Raw genomic sequence first — 15,726 nt, 5'->3', positions numbered from 1 at the left:
TTTTGATCATCTTTTCACTGAAATTGATAGCATAAACCTTTTCCCTTACTACTTGGATGGCTTCACATTGAGTCTCGTTTCTCCCTCACTTCCCACTCATCTCTGCCTGTATGAAGCAAGGTTTGTGGCCACTTTGCCTCTTGGTGCTCCACTGCTGAGGTTTCCTCACGCCCTGGGATTTTCTTAGTGTTTGGCTTGACTGGAACCTAGCAGCCCCATCTCCATCTGTGGAGCCGGAACTGCCAGTGGTGGGTGCTTTGACCATTGATAATGGAGGTACAGCCCTTGTCCTCTTGTGTGAGGAGCTGAGGTCTCATAGCAGAGCCTTTTTCTTTCTTTGGTTTTTCAGGGCAGCCGATGAAGTGCAACCTTCACATGAATGGGAATGTTATCACCTCAGACCAGCCCATCCTGCTGTGAGTTCCAAAGGCGGGGTGCTGGGGAGAGGGAGCTCCGTCCATCTCTTTTTATTCTAATGGGTAAACTGCCTGCATCACAGCTACCCTTCATCCCCCCATTCCGTTTCCTCTGTTCTAATGGCAGCTGGTCGTTTCAAATGCTTAAACTTGACCAAAATGGTTTTGCTTTGTCATTTCCCCAGGGGTTGACCCTATAGGGAGGCTAGCATTATGATCTCATTCTCAGCCTTCTGATTTAGAAACATCTGAGTGGAAGGTGGAGGGGGAGGCTGCTTGGGTCTCCTAGCTGTGTGCATCATCCCGGGAACACAGAACTCCACCTCATGATTGGCTCTGATGGAGACAGTGCCAGATGCTACCCCTTATTTTGTTCCTTAATGAGGTTTTTTGTTTGTTTTTTTGTTTTGTTTTGTTTTTTCAGTTATTTTGAGAGTCTCATTGTGTTGCCCAGGTTGGTTTCCAAACTCCTGGGGTCAAGCAACCCTCTTGCCTCAGCCTCCTGAGGACCTGGGACTACAGGCGCACACCGTCACGCCCAGCTGGATTTGGCTTTAAGTACAATGGGAAGCCATTGAAGGCTTTTGTTACACACAGCTGAGTATACATGCCTGGCCCAGGACTGAGGGATGTTTTGAAGCCTGAGATGCATAAAATGTTGAGACTGTGAGGACTTCACGTTCTAGATAAGGAAGCAGATACCAGGGAGGAGGTTAGACTTGTCAGGGTGAGTGGGATAGTGTGGGGCAGGCCTGAAATAGACTTTGAGATTTAAGAAGACTAGGATTTGAACCCTGGGTAATGAATTATGTGATTTGGATAAGTTCTTAAACTGTGTTCTAGGAATAAGAAATATTTCTTAGGGTCTTGTAACCTAATAAGTTTGGGAAGCACTGGGCTAAACAGAATTACATCTGTTTCACTTTTGGGCTTCTCAGATTGTGTAATATGCTAATATATGTTACCATCCAGAAGGAACATGCAGTGTTTCCTAAACTTAAAACCACAATTAGCCAGGTGTGGTGGCATGCACCTATAGTCCCAGTTACGTGGGGGGCTGAGGTGGGAGGATCGCTTGAGCCTGGAAGATTGAGACTGTAGTGAGCCATCATCATGCCACTGCACTTCAGCCTGGGTGACAGAGGGAGATTCTGTCTCAAAAAAACCCCACAAAACCCTAGAACATAGAGCACTGCCTGCGTCTCCATTTTCTCATCAGTAAATAAGAAAAACGCAGCCTGGGCCACATAGTGAGACCTGGTCTCTGCAAATAATTTTTAAAAATTAGCCAGGCATGGTGGTACACGCCTATCGTCCTAGCTCCTCAGGAGGCTGAGGCAGGAGAACTGCTTGAGCCTAGGAGATGGAGGCTACTGTGAGCTGTGATTGAGTTTGCTGCAAGATGGAATGAGATGAAGGGGTATGGAAAGTGTTACACCCAGTGCCTAGCTCATGACAGATGCCCAGTAAATGGTGGGTCCCCTCCCCATCTAAGGAAAAACTGACAAGAATTTTTGACCCTTCTCTGCTCTCCACAGGCGGCTGAGTGACAGCCCATCAGTGAAAAAGGAGAGCGAGCTGCCTCGCAGGGTGAACTCTGCCTCCTCCTCCAACCCCCCTGCCGAAGTGGACCCTGACACCATCCTGAAGGCACTCTTCAAGTCCTCAGGGGCCTCTGTGACCACGCAGCCCACAGAATTCAAAATCAAGCTTTGAGCAGGGGAGTGAGGCAGCCAGAAGTGGGGGCAGAGGAGGGTGGCTCTGTTTCCCCAAGGCAAAGCTTATGACCATTGGGCCATCGGACTGGAGACCCCTGATTGTGGGAAGGGTTGCCAGGGGTAAAGAGCTTCCTCACTGGATGGGACCCGCCTTTCTGTGTTGTGTTCTGCCCTGTGCTCTTCTCTCTACGTTAACGTTTCCTGTAGTATGTTTCTTCTCCATCTCATCGCCAAGGTAGGCTTGTGTTTTTCAGTGTGTGCCTCCCCCAGCCTCAGCCCCAAGCTGATTTCTTATCTGGAAATGGTACACTGAATTCTCTGGGTGGCTTTCTTGTGGCCCCATGGGATGCAGCGCGGGGGCTGTCTGAAGGACCCTGCTTTTTCCAGGGGCCGAGGGGCTGCCTTTCCTTTGTGTGTATTAAGCTTTTCAAACAACAGAGGGTATGGAAAGCCGTGGTGTCCTGACAGGAGCCAGGTTGGCCTGAGAGCTGTGCCTTTCCTGTCTTGTCAGTGGAGGTGCCTAGGTGGGGAGCAGGTCTCAGGCCTCTTGTCCTCTCCCCAGTGTCTCCAGACCTCACTAGTGGCAAGGGCAGGATGAGGCTGCACTGCTGGGAAGAGTCTAAGCTCTTGGCTTGGAGTCCCGAGTCGTCTCCGCCCAGAGGAAGTTCTCCAGAGTTCACCTTTCCCTTTTTCTTGAGTTGTGCTGAATGCCCCACTCCAGCTAGCTCTCTTTCCCTTCTGGGTGTCTTTGCTGGGAGGGGGCTGTGTTGTGAGCCCTCCTGGTTCTCACCTCGCCTGGCACTTACCACACCCTGGTTTTGTGTAGCCGCCAGCTCTCTTCTGGTTGAGCCTTTGAAAGGCTCAGCCTCCCATTCTGCAATGCTGTGGGTTTGGAGCTTATTTGAATGGAAGAGGTCAGTTTGCTCCTGGCTCTCCATTTCTGGCCTCAGTTGTCTACAGGACAGTGGTCAGGGATGCCTGGAGGCATATATCTGGCTGCCACCAAGGGGCACTGTTTGTTCCCACTTATGTGAGTGACCCATCTATCCATGACCAGAGGATTATTTTCCTGCCTTGGCAGAGGAGGAGTCAAGGGAGCAGGGCAGCTCTACCAGGCAAGCTGTTTCCCCAGCATAGGCGCAGGCAGTTGGGACAAAACTTTAGAGCCCAGGGGCAGTCCCTGAATGACCTGGCCAGTGTTGTCCCTGGTGTCACTGAGTGCTCCCCTGCTGGTTGGGAGTGAAGGGAATCCAGGCTGGCAGAGCTGGAGCCAGTTGGGGAGCACGGTTCTGGGAGCTCTGCAAAATCAGTAGCAAGTGCTGGGAAAGGCGCATGCCGGAGACACTCAGAGCTCCCAAGATTTGCTTGAGGCTAGCCCAGTGAAGAAAAACCAGAGACTCATGTTTCCAGAGGTCAGTCTGTCAGGCAGGAAGGACCCAGGGTTTGAACCCAGCTTCAGTGTGCAGGCTCTGAGGCTGCCCAGTCCGGGAAAGTCCCAAGGAAGGGGCCTGGTGGTGCTCCACTTCCAGTTCTTTAAAGAATGCTGCTTTTTATTCTCCTAACCCTTTCAAGTGGGTGCAGACTTCTCGTTAGCAGCTGGAAGACATTCCTCCCACACTTTACCCTTCCTGGCCCAAGAGAGCATCCAGAAGGCAGTAGGACCGGGTTTTTCAGGTACTGGGAGCAGGGGGCTCACTGCTTGCACTCTGCTTAGGGTAGGGACGGTAAATATCCTGCCTGCATGGCTTTACCCTCCCTCTCATCCCAAAGCAGGTATCTTCTGGTTGTCACAGAGTTTCATTGAGTCCAGCTGCAGCCACTTGGCCATCTGGAGCTGGTGCTATAGGTGACCATCTGGTACATTGAGGGGACCTGTTTGCCTCCTCCGCTCTATAAGCAGTCATCTTGGGAGACTGGGAAGAGAAGGTGGTGGGCTAGTCCTGTGTCCTCCTCCACTTCCCATGCCTCTATGTTACCCATCTGTGTCTCCTGTGCAGGAGGAGAGGAAGGGGCATTAAGAGATGAAGGGTGATTATGTATTAACCATTTCTGAATAAACATTTGTTATTCCTACCTTTGAGTTATTTATTTATTTATTTTTTTTGAGACAAAGTCTCACTCTGTTGCCGAGGCTGGAGTGCAGTGGCACTATCTCAGCTCATTGCAACCTCCGCAGCCAGACTCAAATAATCCTCCCACCTCAGCCTCCCAGTTAGCTGGGACTACAGGCGAGCATCACCATGCCTGGCTAATTTTTGTAGAGATGAGGTTTCACCATGTTGCACAGGCTGGTCGTGAAATCCTGACCTCAGGTGGTCTGCCTGCCTCGGCCTCCCAAAGTTGGAATTACAGGCGTGGGCCACCATGCCCAGCCAAGGGTTTTAATCTTGCAGGGATTTCAACATTTGGGGTGCAACTTAATTATTTAAAAAATAGAGACAGATTCTTGCTATGATACCCAAGATGGTCTCAAACTCCTGGGCCCAAGTGATCCTCCTGCTTCAGCCTCTCAAAGTGTTGGAGTTACAGGCGTGAGCCACTGCTCCCTGCCAGGGATGCAAATTACTTGATACTCCTCTCTTCAGAAGGTGGGCTCCTGTGCCACTCCTGAACCCAAGTGTGCTCTGTTACTACTTTGACCAGATGTGACTCTGCCATTTCTGGGCCTAGGCTTTTAAAGATGGCCACTTCTCCATTTCCTGTGCCTGGAACATTCTCTGGGATCCTTGACACCACATTTGAAGTTGCCTATTGGGGCCGGCATGGTGGCTCATGCCTGTAATCCCAGCACTTCAGAAGGCCGAGGCAGACAGATCACATGAAGTCAGGAGTTTGAGACCAGCCTAACCAACGTGGTAAAACCCTGTCTCTACTAAAAATTACAAATATTAGAGGGGCGTGGTGGTGGGCGCTTGTAGTCCCAGCTACTCAGGAGGCTGGGGCAGGAGAATCACTTGAACCCGGGAGGCGGAGGTTGCAGTGAGGTGAAATCACGCCACTGCACTCCAGCCTGTGCAACAGAGCGAGGCTGTGTCTCGAAAGAAAAAAAATAGCTGACTATCGGTTCGGCATGGTGGCTTATTCCTCTAGTCCCAGCACTTCGGGATGCTGAGGCAGGAAGATTACTGGAGCTCAGGAGTTCGAGACCAGCTTGGGCAATATAGTGAAGGCCTATCTTTACAAAAACGAAAAATTAGCTCAGCTACTCAGGAGCCTGAAGTGGAGGATCATTTGCGCCCAGGAGGCAGAGGTGGCAGTGAGCTGTGATCATGCCACTGTACTCCATCCTGGGCAACACAGTGAGACGGCAGAAAAAAAAAATAGTTGACTACTGAGTCTTTATTGTCAGTGCCCACCTGACATCTCCCCTGAGTGGCCTAATGAGCATCTCACTACGGCCCACAGAGAACTGATCTCGATTTTCCCTAAGCTGGCCCCTCTCCGGCAGTCTTCCCATTTCAGTCAATGGCAACACCATCCTCTTAGTTGCTCCGACTGAAAACCTAGCAGCCATCCTGGATTTCTCTCACACTGCCTATTCAACGTGTGAATGCATGAGTGGAAAGCTGAGTTCGCACTCGTGACTGGTCGGGATCAACTCTGTGACATTCGCTCCCACTTTCGCGCGCTGATTTGTCTCAGCGGATGAAGGTTGGGCCCTGGCGGGCCGGGCTGGGGAGGCGGGCTTGCAGCGAGGGGGCGGGGCAGGCGCTATGAAAACGTGCTCGCGCCGGCGCCGAACCACAACTCCCGGCGGCCCCCGCGCTCCCAGGTGGTAAGATGGCGGCGCGCAGGAGGAAGCTCGCGGCGCGGGACCCGGAGGACCGTATCCCGAGCCCACCGTGCTACGCAGGTGAGCGGCTCCGGAACGCGAGACCGGGGGCGGCCAACATCGCCGGGAGGTTTTTGGGGGCTGGCGGCGGCCGGGGGTCCCCAGGAGCGGCCGCGCAGTTGGGTGTGAGCCCAGGTGGCCCCTGGCCCCAGGCTCGGCAGGTCTTGAGGCTCCGGGGCCCCGAGGACCCACGCAGCTTCCTTCTGTCTGCCCACTCTCCCGGGCGAGCCCATCTTGGTCCACGCTTCCCTTGGGTGAGCCCACCTCTGTCCACACTCTCACCCAGGGCAAACCCATTTCCGTCCACACCCGCTTGTCCAGGTGAGCTCATCCGCTTCTAATCGCCTCTGCTCCTAGTCCAGCCCCCATCAGCTCTTACCGGGCTGTTATAGGCCCTCCTACTCAGTTGCCCTCCTTCTTCTCTTGCCCCTGCTTCTGTTCTCCACCCACGTGCCAGAACGTTCTTTTTAAGGCCATTTACATTAGATCATGTCTGACACGCCCATGATAGGCCCCACACCCACTGCATTCCCTCCAGTGGCTTTATCAGGTAGCTTCTAAAACAAAAACCAGACTGCTTAACCTGTGTGGGCCACGTGGTCTGGCTGGTGCTGACCTAAAGCTCTTTCTGTTCCTCTGAGGCAATATGCTTTTTCCCGCTCTGGGTTTTTTTGCACGTGCTGTGCCGGTTTGTTGCACAGTGGCGTTTCTGGTCTGAGCTTTAATGTTGCTTCCTCAAAGAGGCCATCTGTGATGGCTTATGGAAAGAAGACCTCTGCCACTCCATCACCCTGTAATGTTTGTTTCATAACTGATATAAGTTTGCTGTATGCTTACTTGTTAATTGTCTTCTCCGTTATTGCAACTGAGCTTCCTGAGTTCAGGGACCGCAGCTCTATGCCAACCGGTACTCTGACGGAGGTGTGAGAAAAATAGCAGCCGTTCCTAGCTTTATGAGGATTACAGTCACGGGTGTGCCAGCGATTAACCAAAGAATCTCATCAATATAGCTTACAGACTGTTAAGAGAAGCTGTGAAGGCACAGGCAGTGGGGTCTGACCTGGCAGGAGGGGCTGGGGGTGATGCTGAGGCTCTCCTGAAGAAGCGAGGTTTGAGCTAAACCTGAAGGTTAGCGGGAGGGAAGAGGGTGACACGCCAGGTAGAGAGGCGAGCATTGTTAGGTAACAAGAGCACCCTAATGGCTCTGGTTCCGGGTTCTTCTTCCTCAATGTAAACCCGCCAAAGGAAAAACCAATCAGAGAGAGGTGTTTTCCCGCCTCGCTTTCAGCCCCACCCCAACCCACGCAGCCCTCCTGGGCATAAAAGAAGCAAACCTCCACCGCTCTCTCTGTCTCCTGCCCAGCCTAGCCTGCTGCCTCCAATAAAGATCTCTTGGCCGAACCGGTGTAGCGTGGTCTGAGTCTGAGCCTACAGAGTCACTCTTTCAAGCATGTGTGAGGCCCTGGTGTACTCGGGGGAACAGGGAGAATCCAAGGTGCTGGGGGAAGATGGTATGAGAAGAGGTCACAGTGGCAGGCAGGGTCTTACGGGGCTTTCAGCCATGGTTAAGATTTTGGTGTTGACTCCAAGAGCTGCAGGGTTCGAGCTTCCCTCTCATTGCGCCCCCATCTGTAATCATTGCCCATTTAGCCTCTCTCTCTCTGCACCGCCTTGGGAGGCCCTCCTGGGCAGACTCTTAGAGCCCGCACAGGCTTTGCCAAAAGGTAGGGTGGGGGGCGGTTGGTGAAGGGATGGATGGATCGATGAACAGATAGGACTAGACAGGGATGTGGAGAAAGGAAGTTGTGTGAGTGTCTCACTGGCCTCAGCTCAGGGTAGCCTGGCCATCCCTCCCCTTCCATTTCCTTTCCAGCTATTCCAGTCAAGTTCTCTGAAAAGCAACAGGCTTCTCACTACCTCTATGTGACAGCACACGGCGTTCGACAAGGCACCAAGTCCACCTGGTCTCAGAAGAGGACTCTTTTTGTCCTCAATGTGCCCCCATACTGCACAGAGGTGAGCTAGTGTCTGGGAGACCTGTGGGCTCAAGGTGGGGGCTCCCATGGCCTCCACCAAGTCCTTGGTGGTGAGACGGACACAGCTAATGGGAGCCCCAGAGGAGAGTGTCAAGAGGGCTACTTTGATCTCCAGTCAGGAAACTGGCTTTTTAAAGATGTCTTTAAAAGTATAATCATCCTGCCAGGCACAGTGGCTCATGCCTGTAATCCCAGCACTTTGGGAGGCTGAGGCGGGCGGATCACCTGAAGTGAGGAGTTCAAGACCAGCCTGGCCAACATGGTGAAACCCCGTCTCTACTAAAAAACACAAAAAATGAGCCAGGCATGATGGCGTACGCAGGTAGTCCTGGCTACTCGGGAAGCTAAGGCATGAGAATCCCTTGAACCTGGAAGGCAGAGGTTGCAGTGAGCCGAGATTGCACCACTGCACTCCAGCCTGGGCGACAGAGTGAGACTCCATCTCAAAAGAACCCAAAAAGCCCCCAAAATTAGCCGGACGTGGTGACGCATGCCTGTAATCCTAACTACTTGGGAGACTGTGCCACAAGAATTGCTTGAACCTGGTAGGCGGAAGTTGCAGTGAGCGAAGATTGTGCCACTGCACTCCAGCCTGGGCAACAGAGTGAGACTCTTTCTCAAAAAAAAAGGAAAAAAAAAGTATAATCCTAAGTAGCGCAAGGCATTTTTACATATTACCCAAAGTTGTTTGAATTACGTGTTTTCTTCCAGATTGTACATGTCCATAATTTAAAAGTAGGAAAGTATAAGAAAATAAAAAGTGCCTCTAATTCTATTCAAACATAACTTAATTTTTTTTTTTTAAACATCTCTCTGTTGCCCTGGCTGGTTTTTTGTTTTCTTATTTTATTGTTTTTTTTTTTTTTTAAGACAGTTTCTCTCTGTTGCCCAGGCTGGAGCACAGTGATCACAGCTCACTGCAACCTCCGCTTCCCGGGTTCAAGTGATTCTCCTGCCGCAGCCTCCCGAGCAGCTGGAATTACAGGGGCCCACCACCATGCCCGGCTCATTTTTGTATTGTTAGTATAGACAAGGTTTCACCATGTTGGCCAGGCTGGTCTTGAACTCCTGACCTGAAGTAATCCGCCCCCTTCAGCCTCCCAAAGTGCTGGGATTACATGCGTGAGCCACCGCCCCTGGCCAAGGAAATTGCTGGATTTGTTTTCAAAAAAGAAACCCTAATTTGTAAAAGATTCCTCTAAACTTAGAGAAAAAAAGAAGCATGTAGAAGAGGGGGTGTGAGTTCTGACCCTTTTTGAAGTGCAGCATGTGTGCCAGGAAGGGCCCCAGTGGCAGGTGTCCAGCTCGCTGCATCCCAGAGACAGAACACACCTGTGTAGTCAGTACCCAGGTGGAGACACAGCAGCACATCCCAGAACCCCCGCTGCCTCCACCACAGACAACCATCATCCCGACAGTCACAGCATAGGTGAAGGGGTGGGTTGCCCCTCCACACCTGTGGGTGTTTCTCGTTAGGTGGAACGAGAGACTTGGAAAAGAAAAAGACACAGAGACAAAGTATAGAGAAAGAAATAAGGGGGCCCAGGGACCAGCATTCCGCATATGGAGGATCCCGCGGCCTCTGAGTTCCCTTAGTATTTGTTGATCATTTTTGGGTGTTTCTTGGAGAGGGGGATGTGGCAGGGTCATAGGATAATAGTGGAGACAAGGTCAGTAGATAAACACGTGAACAAAGGTCTCTGCATCATAGACAAGGTGAAGAATTAAGTGCTGTGCTTTAGATATGCATACACATAAACATCTCAATGCCTTACAGAGCAGTATTGCTGCTCGCATGTCCCACCTCCAGCCCTAAGGCGGCTTTCCCCTATCTCAGTAGATGGAACATACAATCGGGTTTTATACCGAGACATTCCATTGCCCAGGGACGGGCAGGAGACAGATGCCTTCCTCTTGTCTCAACTGCAAAGAGGCGTTCCTTCCTCTTATACTAATCCTCCTCAGCACAGACCCTTTACGGGTGTCGGGCTTGGGGACGGTCAGGTCTTTCCCTTCCCACGAAGCCATATTTCAGACTGTCACATGGGGAGAAACCTTGGACAATACCTGGCTTTCCTAGGCAGAGGTCCCTGCGGCCTTCCGCAGTGTTTGTGTCTCTGAGTACTTGAAATTAGGGAGTGGTGATGACTCTTAACGAGCATGCTGCCTTCAAGCATCTGTTTAACAAAGCACATCTTGTACAGCCGTTAATCCATTTTATCCTGAATTTGACACAGCACATGTTTCAGAGGGCACGGTGTTGGGGGTAAGGTTACAGATTAAGAGCATCTCAAGGCAGAAGAATTTTTCTTAGTTTCATGCGCGTCCGTGTGAAGAGACCACCAAACAGGCTTTGTGTGAGCAACATGGCTGTTTATTTCACCTGGATGCAGGCGGGCTGAGTCTAAAAAGAGAGTCAGCAAAGGGTGGTGGATTATCATTTAGTTCTTATAGGTTTTGGGATAGGCGGTGGAGTTAGGAGCAATGTTTTGGGGGCAGGAGGTGGATCTCTCAAAGTACATTCTCAGGGGTAGGGAGAATTACAAAGAACCTTCTTAAGGGTGGGGGAGATCACAAAGTACCTTCTTAAGGGTTGGGGAGATCACAAAGTACATTGATCAGTTAGGGTGGGGCAGCAACAAATCACAATGGTGGAATGTCATCAGTTAAGGCTATTTTTACTTCTTTTGTGGATCTTCAGGCCATCTGGATGTATATGTGCAAGTCACAGGATGAGATGGCTTGGCTTGGGCTCAGAGGCCTGACATTCCTGCCTTCTTATATTAACAAGAAAAATAAAACAAAATAGTGAAGTCTTGGGGCGGTGAAAATTTTTGGGGGGTGGTATGGAGAGAGAATGGGCGATGTTTCTCAGGGCTGCTTCAAGCGGGATTAGGGGCAGCGCGGGAACCTAGAGGGGGAGAGATTAAGCTGAAGGAAGATTTTGTGGTAAGGGGTGATAATGTGGGGTTGTTAGAAGAAACATTTGTCGTGTAGAATTATTGGTGATGGCCTGGATACGGTTTTGTATGAATTGAAAAACTAAATGGAATAAGAGAAGGAGAAAAACGGGTATAAAAGGTCTAAGAATTGGGAGGACCTAGGACATCTGATTAGAGCGTGCCTAAGGAGATTCAGCATAGTCCTGCCAGCAAAGATTATTTATTTGCTTCAAGAGTTTAGAGTGGCAGTTTGGGGATAGCACCAGGAGATTATCAGCTGTGATGGCTTGGAGAAACAGTGTAAACTGGCAGTGTAAACAAGCACAGGGCATGTATGAGTAGTTGAGAACGGTGAATAGGAGTATGACTAGACAGAAGATAGTAGGGATGACAAGTTTTTTTGGGGCACAGTCTAAGTTGGTCTGGTGTCTGGAATGAGACTGGGGCCTAATAAAAAGGAGCGTCTGTACAGGAGCTTAAATGGGCTGTACCTTGTAGCATTCTGAGGACAGGTCTGACTTCTGAGAAGGAAAAGTGGTAAAAGTATTGTCCAGTCCTTTTTAAGTTGGTGGCTGAGCTTGGTGAGGTGTGTTTTTAAAAGACCTTTAGTCCGTTCTACTTTTCTTGAAGACAGAGGACCGTAAGGGATATAAAGGTTTCACTGAATACTAGGAGCCTGAAAAACTGCTTGGCTGATTTGACTAATAAAGGCTGGTCTGTTATCAGACTGTATAGAGGTGGGAAGGCTAAACTGAGGAATTATGTCTGATGGAAGGGAAGAAGTGACTGCGGTGGCCTTCTCAGACCCTGTAGGAAAGGCCTCTACTTATCTAGTGAAAGTGTCTACTTAGACTAAGAGGTATTTTAGTTATCTGACTCGGGGCATGTTGAGTAAAGCTAATTTGCCAGTCCTGGGTGGGGGCAAATCTTCAAGCTTGATGCGTAGGGAAGGGAGGGGGCCTGAATAATCCCTGAGGAGTAGTAGAATAGCAGATGGAACACTGAGAAGTGATCTCCTTGAGGATAGATTTCCATGATGGAAAGGAAATGAGAGGCTCTAAGAGACAGGCTAGTGGCTTGTACTATAGCATAGCCTGCCTTTGCTGGTGTGTGGCGATTAGGCCTGGGGGAACTGCCATCAATAAACCAAGTGTGATCAGGGGGAGAAACAGAGAAGAAGGAAATGTGGGGAAATGGGGTGAACGTCAGGTGGATCAGAGAGATAGCGTCATGGGGGTCAGGTGTGGTGTCGGGAATAATGTGGGAGGCCAGATTGAGGTCCGGGCCAGGAACAGTGGTAATGGTGGGACTTAACAAAGAGTGAGTACAGCTGAAGGAGCCGGGGAGCAGGAAGTATATGCGTCAGGTATGAGGAAGAAAATAGATTTTGGAAGTTATGAGAAATGTAGAGTGAGTTGAGCATAGTTTGTGATTTTTAGGGCCTCTAAAAGTATTAAAGCAGCGGCAGCTGCTGCACGTAGACATGAGGGCTAGGCTAAAACAGTAAGGTCAAGTTGTTTGGACAGAAAGGCTACAGGGTGCGGTCCTGGCTCTTGTGTAAGAATTCTGACCGCACTAACCATGCCTAGGAAGGAAAGGAGTTGTTTTGTAAGGGACTGAGGTTTGGGAGATTAATCGGACACGATCAGCAGGGAGAGCTCGTGTGTTTTTATGAGAATTATGCCGAGATAGGTAACAGATGAGGATGAAATTTGGGCTTGACCGAAGTAATGGGGGCTGTCTGTGAAGCCTTACGGCAGTACAGCCCAGGTAATTTGCTGAGCCTAATGGGTGTCAGGGTCAGTCTAAGTGAAAGCAAAGAGAGGCTGGGACGAGGGGTGCAGGGGAACAGTGAAAAAAGCATCTTTAAGATCAAGCACGGAATAGTGAGTTGTGGAGGAAGGTATTGAGGACAAAAGAGTGTACGGGTTGGGCACCACAGGGTGGATAGGCAAAACAATTTGGTTGATAAGGCGCAGATCCTGAACTAATCTGTAAGACTTGTGCGGTTTTTGGACAGGTAAAATGGGGGAATTGTAAGAGTTTATAGGTTTTAGAAGCCCATGCTGTAGCAGGCAAGTGACAACAGGCTTTAATCCTTTTAAAGCGTGCTGTGGGATGGGATATTGGCGTTGAGCGGGGTAAAGGTGATTAGGTTTTAATGGGATGGTAATAGGCATGTGATTGGTTGCCAGGGAAGGAGTAGAGATGTCCCATACTTGTGGGTTAAGGTGGGGGAATATGAGAAGAAGACGCAAAGGAGGCTTTGGGTTGGGGAGAAGGGCGGCAATGAGATGTGGCTGTAGTCCAGGAATAGTCAGGGAAGCAGATAATTTAAAGTGTCTCGGCCTAATAAGGGAACTGGGCAGGTGGGGATAACTAAAAAGGAGTGCTTAAAAGAGTATTGTCTAAGTTGGCACCAGAGTTGGGGAGTTTTAAGAGATTTAGAAGCCTGGCCATCAATACCCACAAGTTACAGAGGCAAGGGAAACAGGCCCTTGAAAAGAAGGTAATGTGGAGTGGGTAGCCTCCATATTGATTAAGAAGGGGGACGGGCTTACCTTCCACTGTGAGAGTTACCCGAAGCTTGGCATCTGTGATGGTCTAGGGGGCTTTCGAGGCGATCGGGCAGCGTCAGTCTTCAGCCGCTAAGCCAGGAAGATCTGGGAAGGAGTCAGAGAGCCTTGGGCCAGAGTTCCAGGGGCTCTGGGAGTGGCTGCCAGGTGAGTTGTATAGTCCGATTTCCAGTGGGGTCCCACGCAGATGGGACGCAGCTTAGGAGGAATCCTGGGCTGCAGGCATTCCTTGGCCTGGTGGCCAGATTTCTGGCACTTGTAGCAAGCTCCTGGGGGAGGAGGTTCTGGAGGAATGCCCAGCTGCTGCGGTTCAGGTGTTTGGAGTTCTTGTGTGCTGGAGATGTGGCTGGGGTTTGTCTCACAGTGGAGGCAAGGAATTGCAACTTTTTTCTATTATTGTACACCTTGAAGGTGAGGTTCATTAAGTCCTGCTGTGGGGTTTGAGGGCCAGATTCTAATTTTTGGAGTTTTATTTAATGTCGGGGAGCAGATTGGGTAATAAAATGTATATTGAGAATAAGACGGCCTTTTGACCTTTTAGGGTCTAGGGCTGTAAAGTGTCTCAGGGTTGCTGCCAAACAAGCCATGAACTGGGCTGGATTTTTATATTTGATGAAAAAGAGCCTAAATGCTATCTGATTTGGGATAAAGAAAAAGGAGCATTAACCTTGACTGCCTTTAGCTCCAGCCACCTTTTTTAGAAGAAATTGCTGGGCAGGTGGGGGAGGGCTAGTCACGGAACAAAACTGGAAGCCAGACGGGGTGTGAGGAGGGGAGGTGATAAAAGGATTATAGGGTGGAGGAGCGGAGGCTGAGGAAGAATTGGGACCTAGCTCGGCCTGGCGAGGAGGGGAGAGGTCAGATGGGTCTGTAGAAAAGGAAGATTAGAAAGACTCAGTGACACTTGGGGTTGGGACTGAGGGGACAGGCAGGAGGGAAAGAAGATTTGGGATGAGTTGCATTGGGCACAGAGAAGAGGAAGGGACTGATGTGTAAAAGAATGCCTGGATGTCGGGCACCTCAGACCGTTTGCCTATTTTACGACAAGAATTACTTAGCTCTTGCAGGATGGAAAAATTCAAAGTGCCGTATTCTGGCTATTTGGAACTACTGTTGAGTTTGTATTGGGGTCAAGCAGCATTGCAGAAGAAAATAAGGCATTTAGGTTTTAGGTCAGGTGTGAGTTGAAGAGGTTTTAAGTTCTTGAGAACACAGGCTAAGGGAGAAGAAGGAGGAATGGAGGGTGGAAGGTTGCCTATAGTGAAGGAGGCAAGCCTAGAGAAAAGAGCGTAGAGACATGGAGGGAAGGGGTTTGGGGGTTCTTACCTTCTAGAAAAGCAGGAAAGGGGTTGGGGCACGGAAATAAGGGATTGGGGGTTCTTGCCCCTTAGAGAAGTGGGACTTGCTGCTAAGGGTGAAGGAGAAGGGGTTGAGGGGTTCTTGCCTCTGCCCCAGAAAATCAGAGAAGGGGTAAAGACATGGAGAGAAGGGGTTGGGGTACTTGCCCCTCCCCCAGAAAAGCGGGACTTGCTGCTAAGGGTGAAGGAGAAGGGGTTGGGGGTTTCTTGCCCCCCAGAAAGGCAGAGAAGGGGTAGAGACATGGAGAGAAGGGGTTGGGGTACTTGCCCCTTCCCCAGAAAAGCGGGATTTGCTGCTAAGGGTGAAGGACCAAGGCAGGCGTCCCTGCGTGGTCTGACACCTCTGAAACCTGGGTGAATAATCAGAGAGGTGTCCCTGCAATGATTAAACACCAAGGGAAGTCTGCCTTCCCTAGTCCGTGACCAGCACGGAGTTTTGGGTCCACGGATAAAACGTGTCTCCTTTGTCTCTACCAGAAAAGGAAAGGAATTGAAATTAAGAGAAGGGAGAGATTGAAGTGTGGCGCCAAGATTGAAAGGAGAAAGAGGTTGAGGGATAGTGAGGGAAGTTGGAGAAGAGAGTAAAAAGAGACCGCTTACGGGATTTGAAATTGCTGAGATGTTTCTTGGGCTGCTCGGTCTGAGGACCTGAGGTCGTAGGTGGATCTTTCTCACGGAGCAAAGAGCAGGAGAACGGGATTGATCTTCCAAGGGAGGTCCCCGATCGGAGTCACAGCACCAAATTTCATGCCCGTCCGTGTGAAGAGACCACCAAACAGGCTTTGTGTGAGCACCATGGCTGTTTATTTCACCTGGGTGCAGGTGGGCTGAGTCCGAAAAGAGAGTCA

At 50.3% G+C, this 15,726-nt stretch overlaps 2 protein-coding genes across 4 annotated transcripts in view; both read left to right on the top strand.

Moving 5' to 3' along the window:
* The window catches only part of POLDIP3 (DNA polymerase delta interacting protein 3), a 30,936-nt gene extending 26,729 nt beyond the window's left edge, over positions 1-4,207 (top strand). For 2 of the 3 annotated variants that reach the window (XM_032137766.2, XM_032137765.2), the window contains 2 exons: positions 350-416; positions 1,955-4,207. In XM_032137766.2, the coding sequence (XP_031993657.1) occupies positions 350-416; positions 1,955-2,132 (245 nt within the window). In that variant the 3' untranslated portion in view covers positions 2,133-4,207. Of the gene's footprint in view, positions 1-349; positions 417-1,954 lie in introns of those variants that run through there. The other variant, XR_004245268.2, reaches the window with a different exon arrangement.
* Positions 4,208-5,898: 1,691 nt separating this feature from the next.
* RRP7A (ribosomal RNA processing 7 homolog A) lies at positions 5,899-8,159 on the top strand. The gene is made up of 2 exons (XM_032137769.2): positions 5,899-5,987; positions 7,840-8,159. The coding sequence occupies exons 1-2, from the start codon at positions 5,915-5,917 to the stop codon at positions 7,989-7,991; spliced, it is 225 nt and encodes a 74-aa protein (XP_031993660.1). The 5' UTR covers positions 5,899-5,914; the 3' UTR covers positions 7,992-8,159.
* The last annotated feature ends 7,567 nt before the right edge of the window (positions 8,160-15,726 follow it).

Source organism: Hylobates moloch, unplaced genomic scaffold, assembly GCF_009828535.3.
Source record: "Hylobates moloch isolate HMO894 unplaced genomic scaffold, HMol_V3 SCAFFOLD_19, whole genome shotgun sequence".
NCBI classification, from domain to species: Eukaryota; Metazoa; Chordata; class Mammalia; order Primates; family Hylobatidae; genus Hylobates; species Hylobates moloch.
Note: the sequence above shows the minus strand (reverse complement) of the source record. Positions and strands in the feature narration are given on the sequence as shown.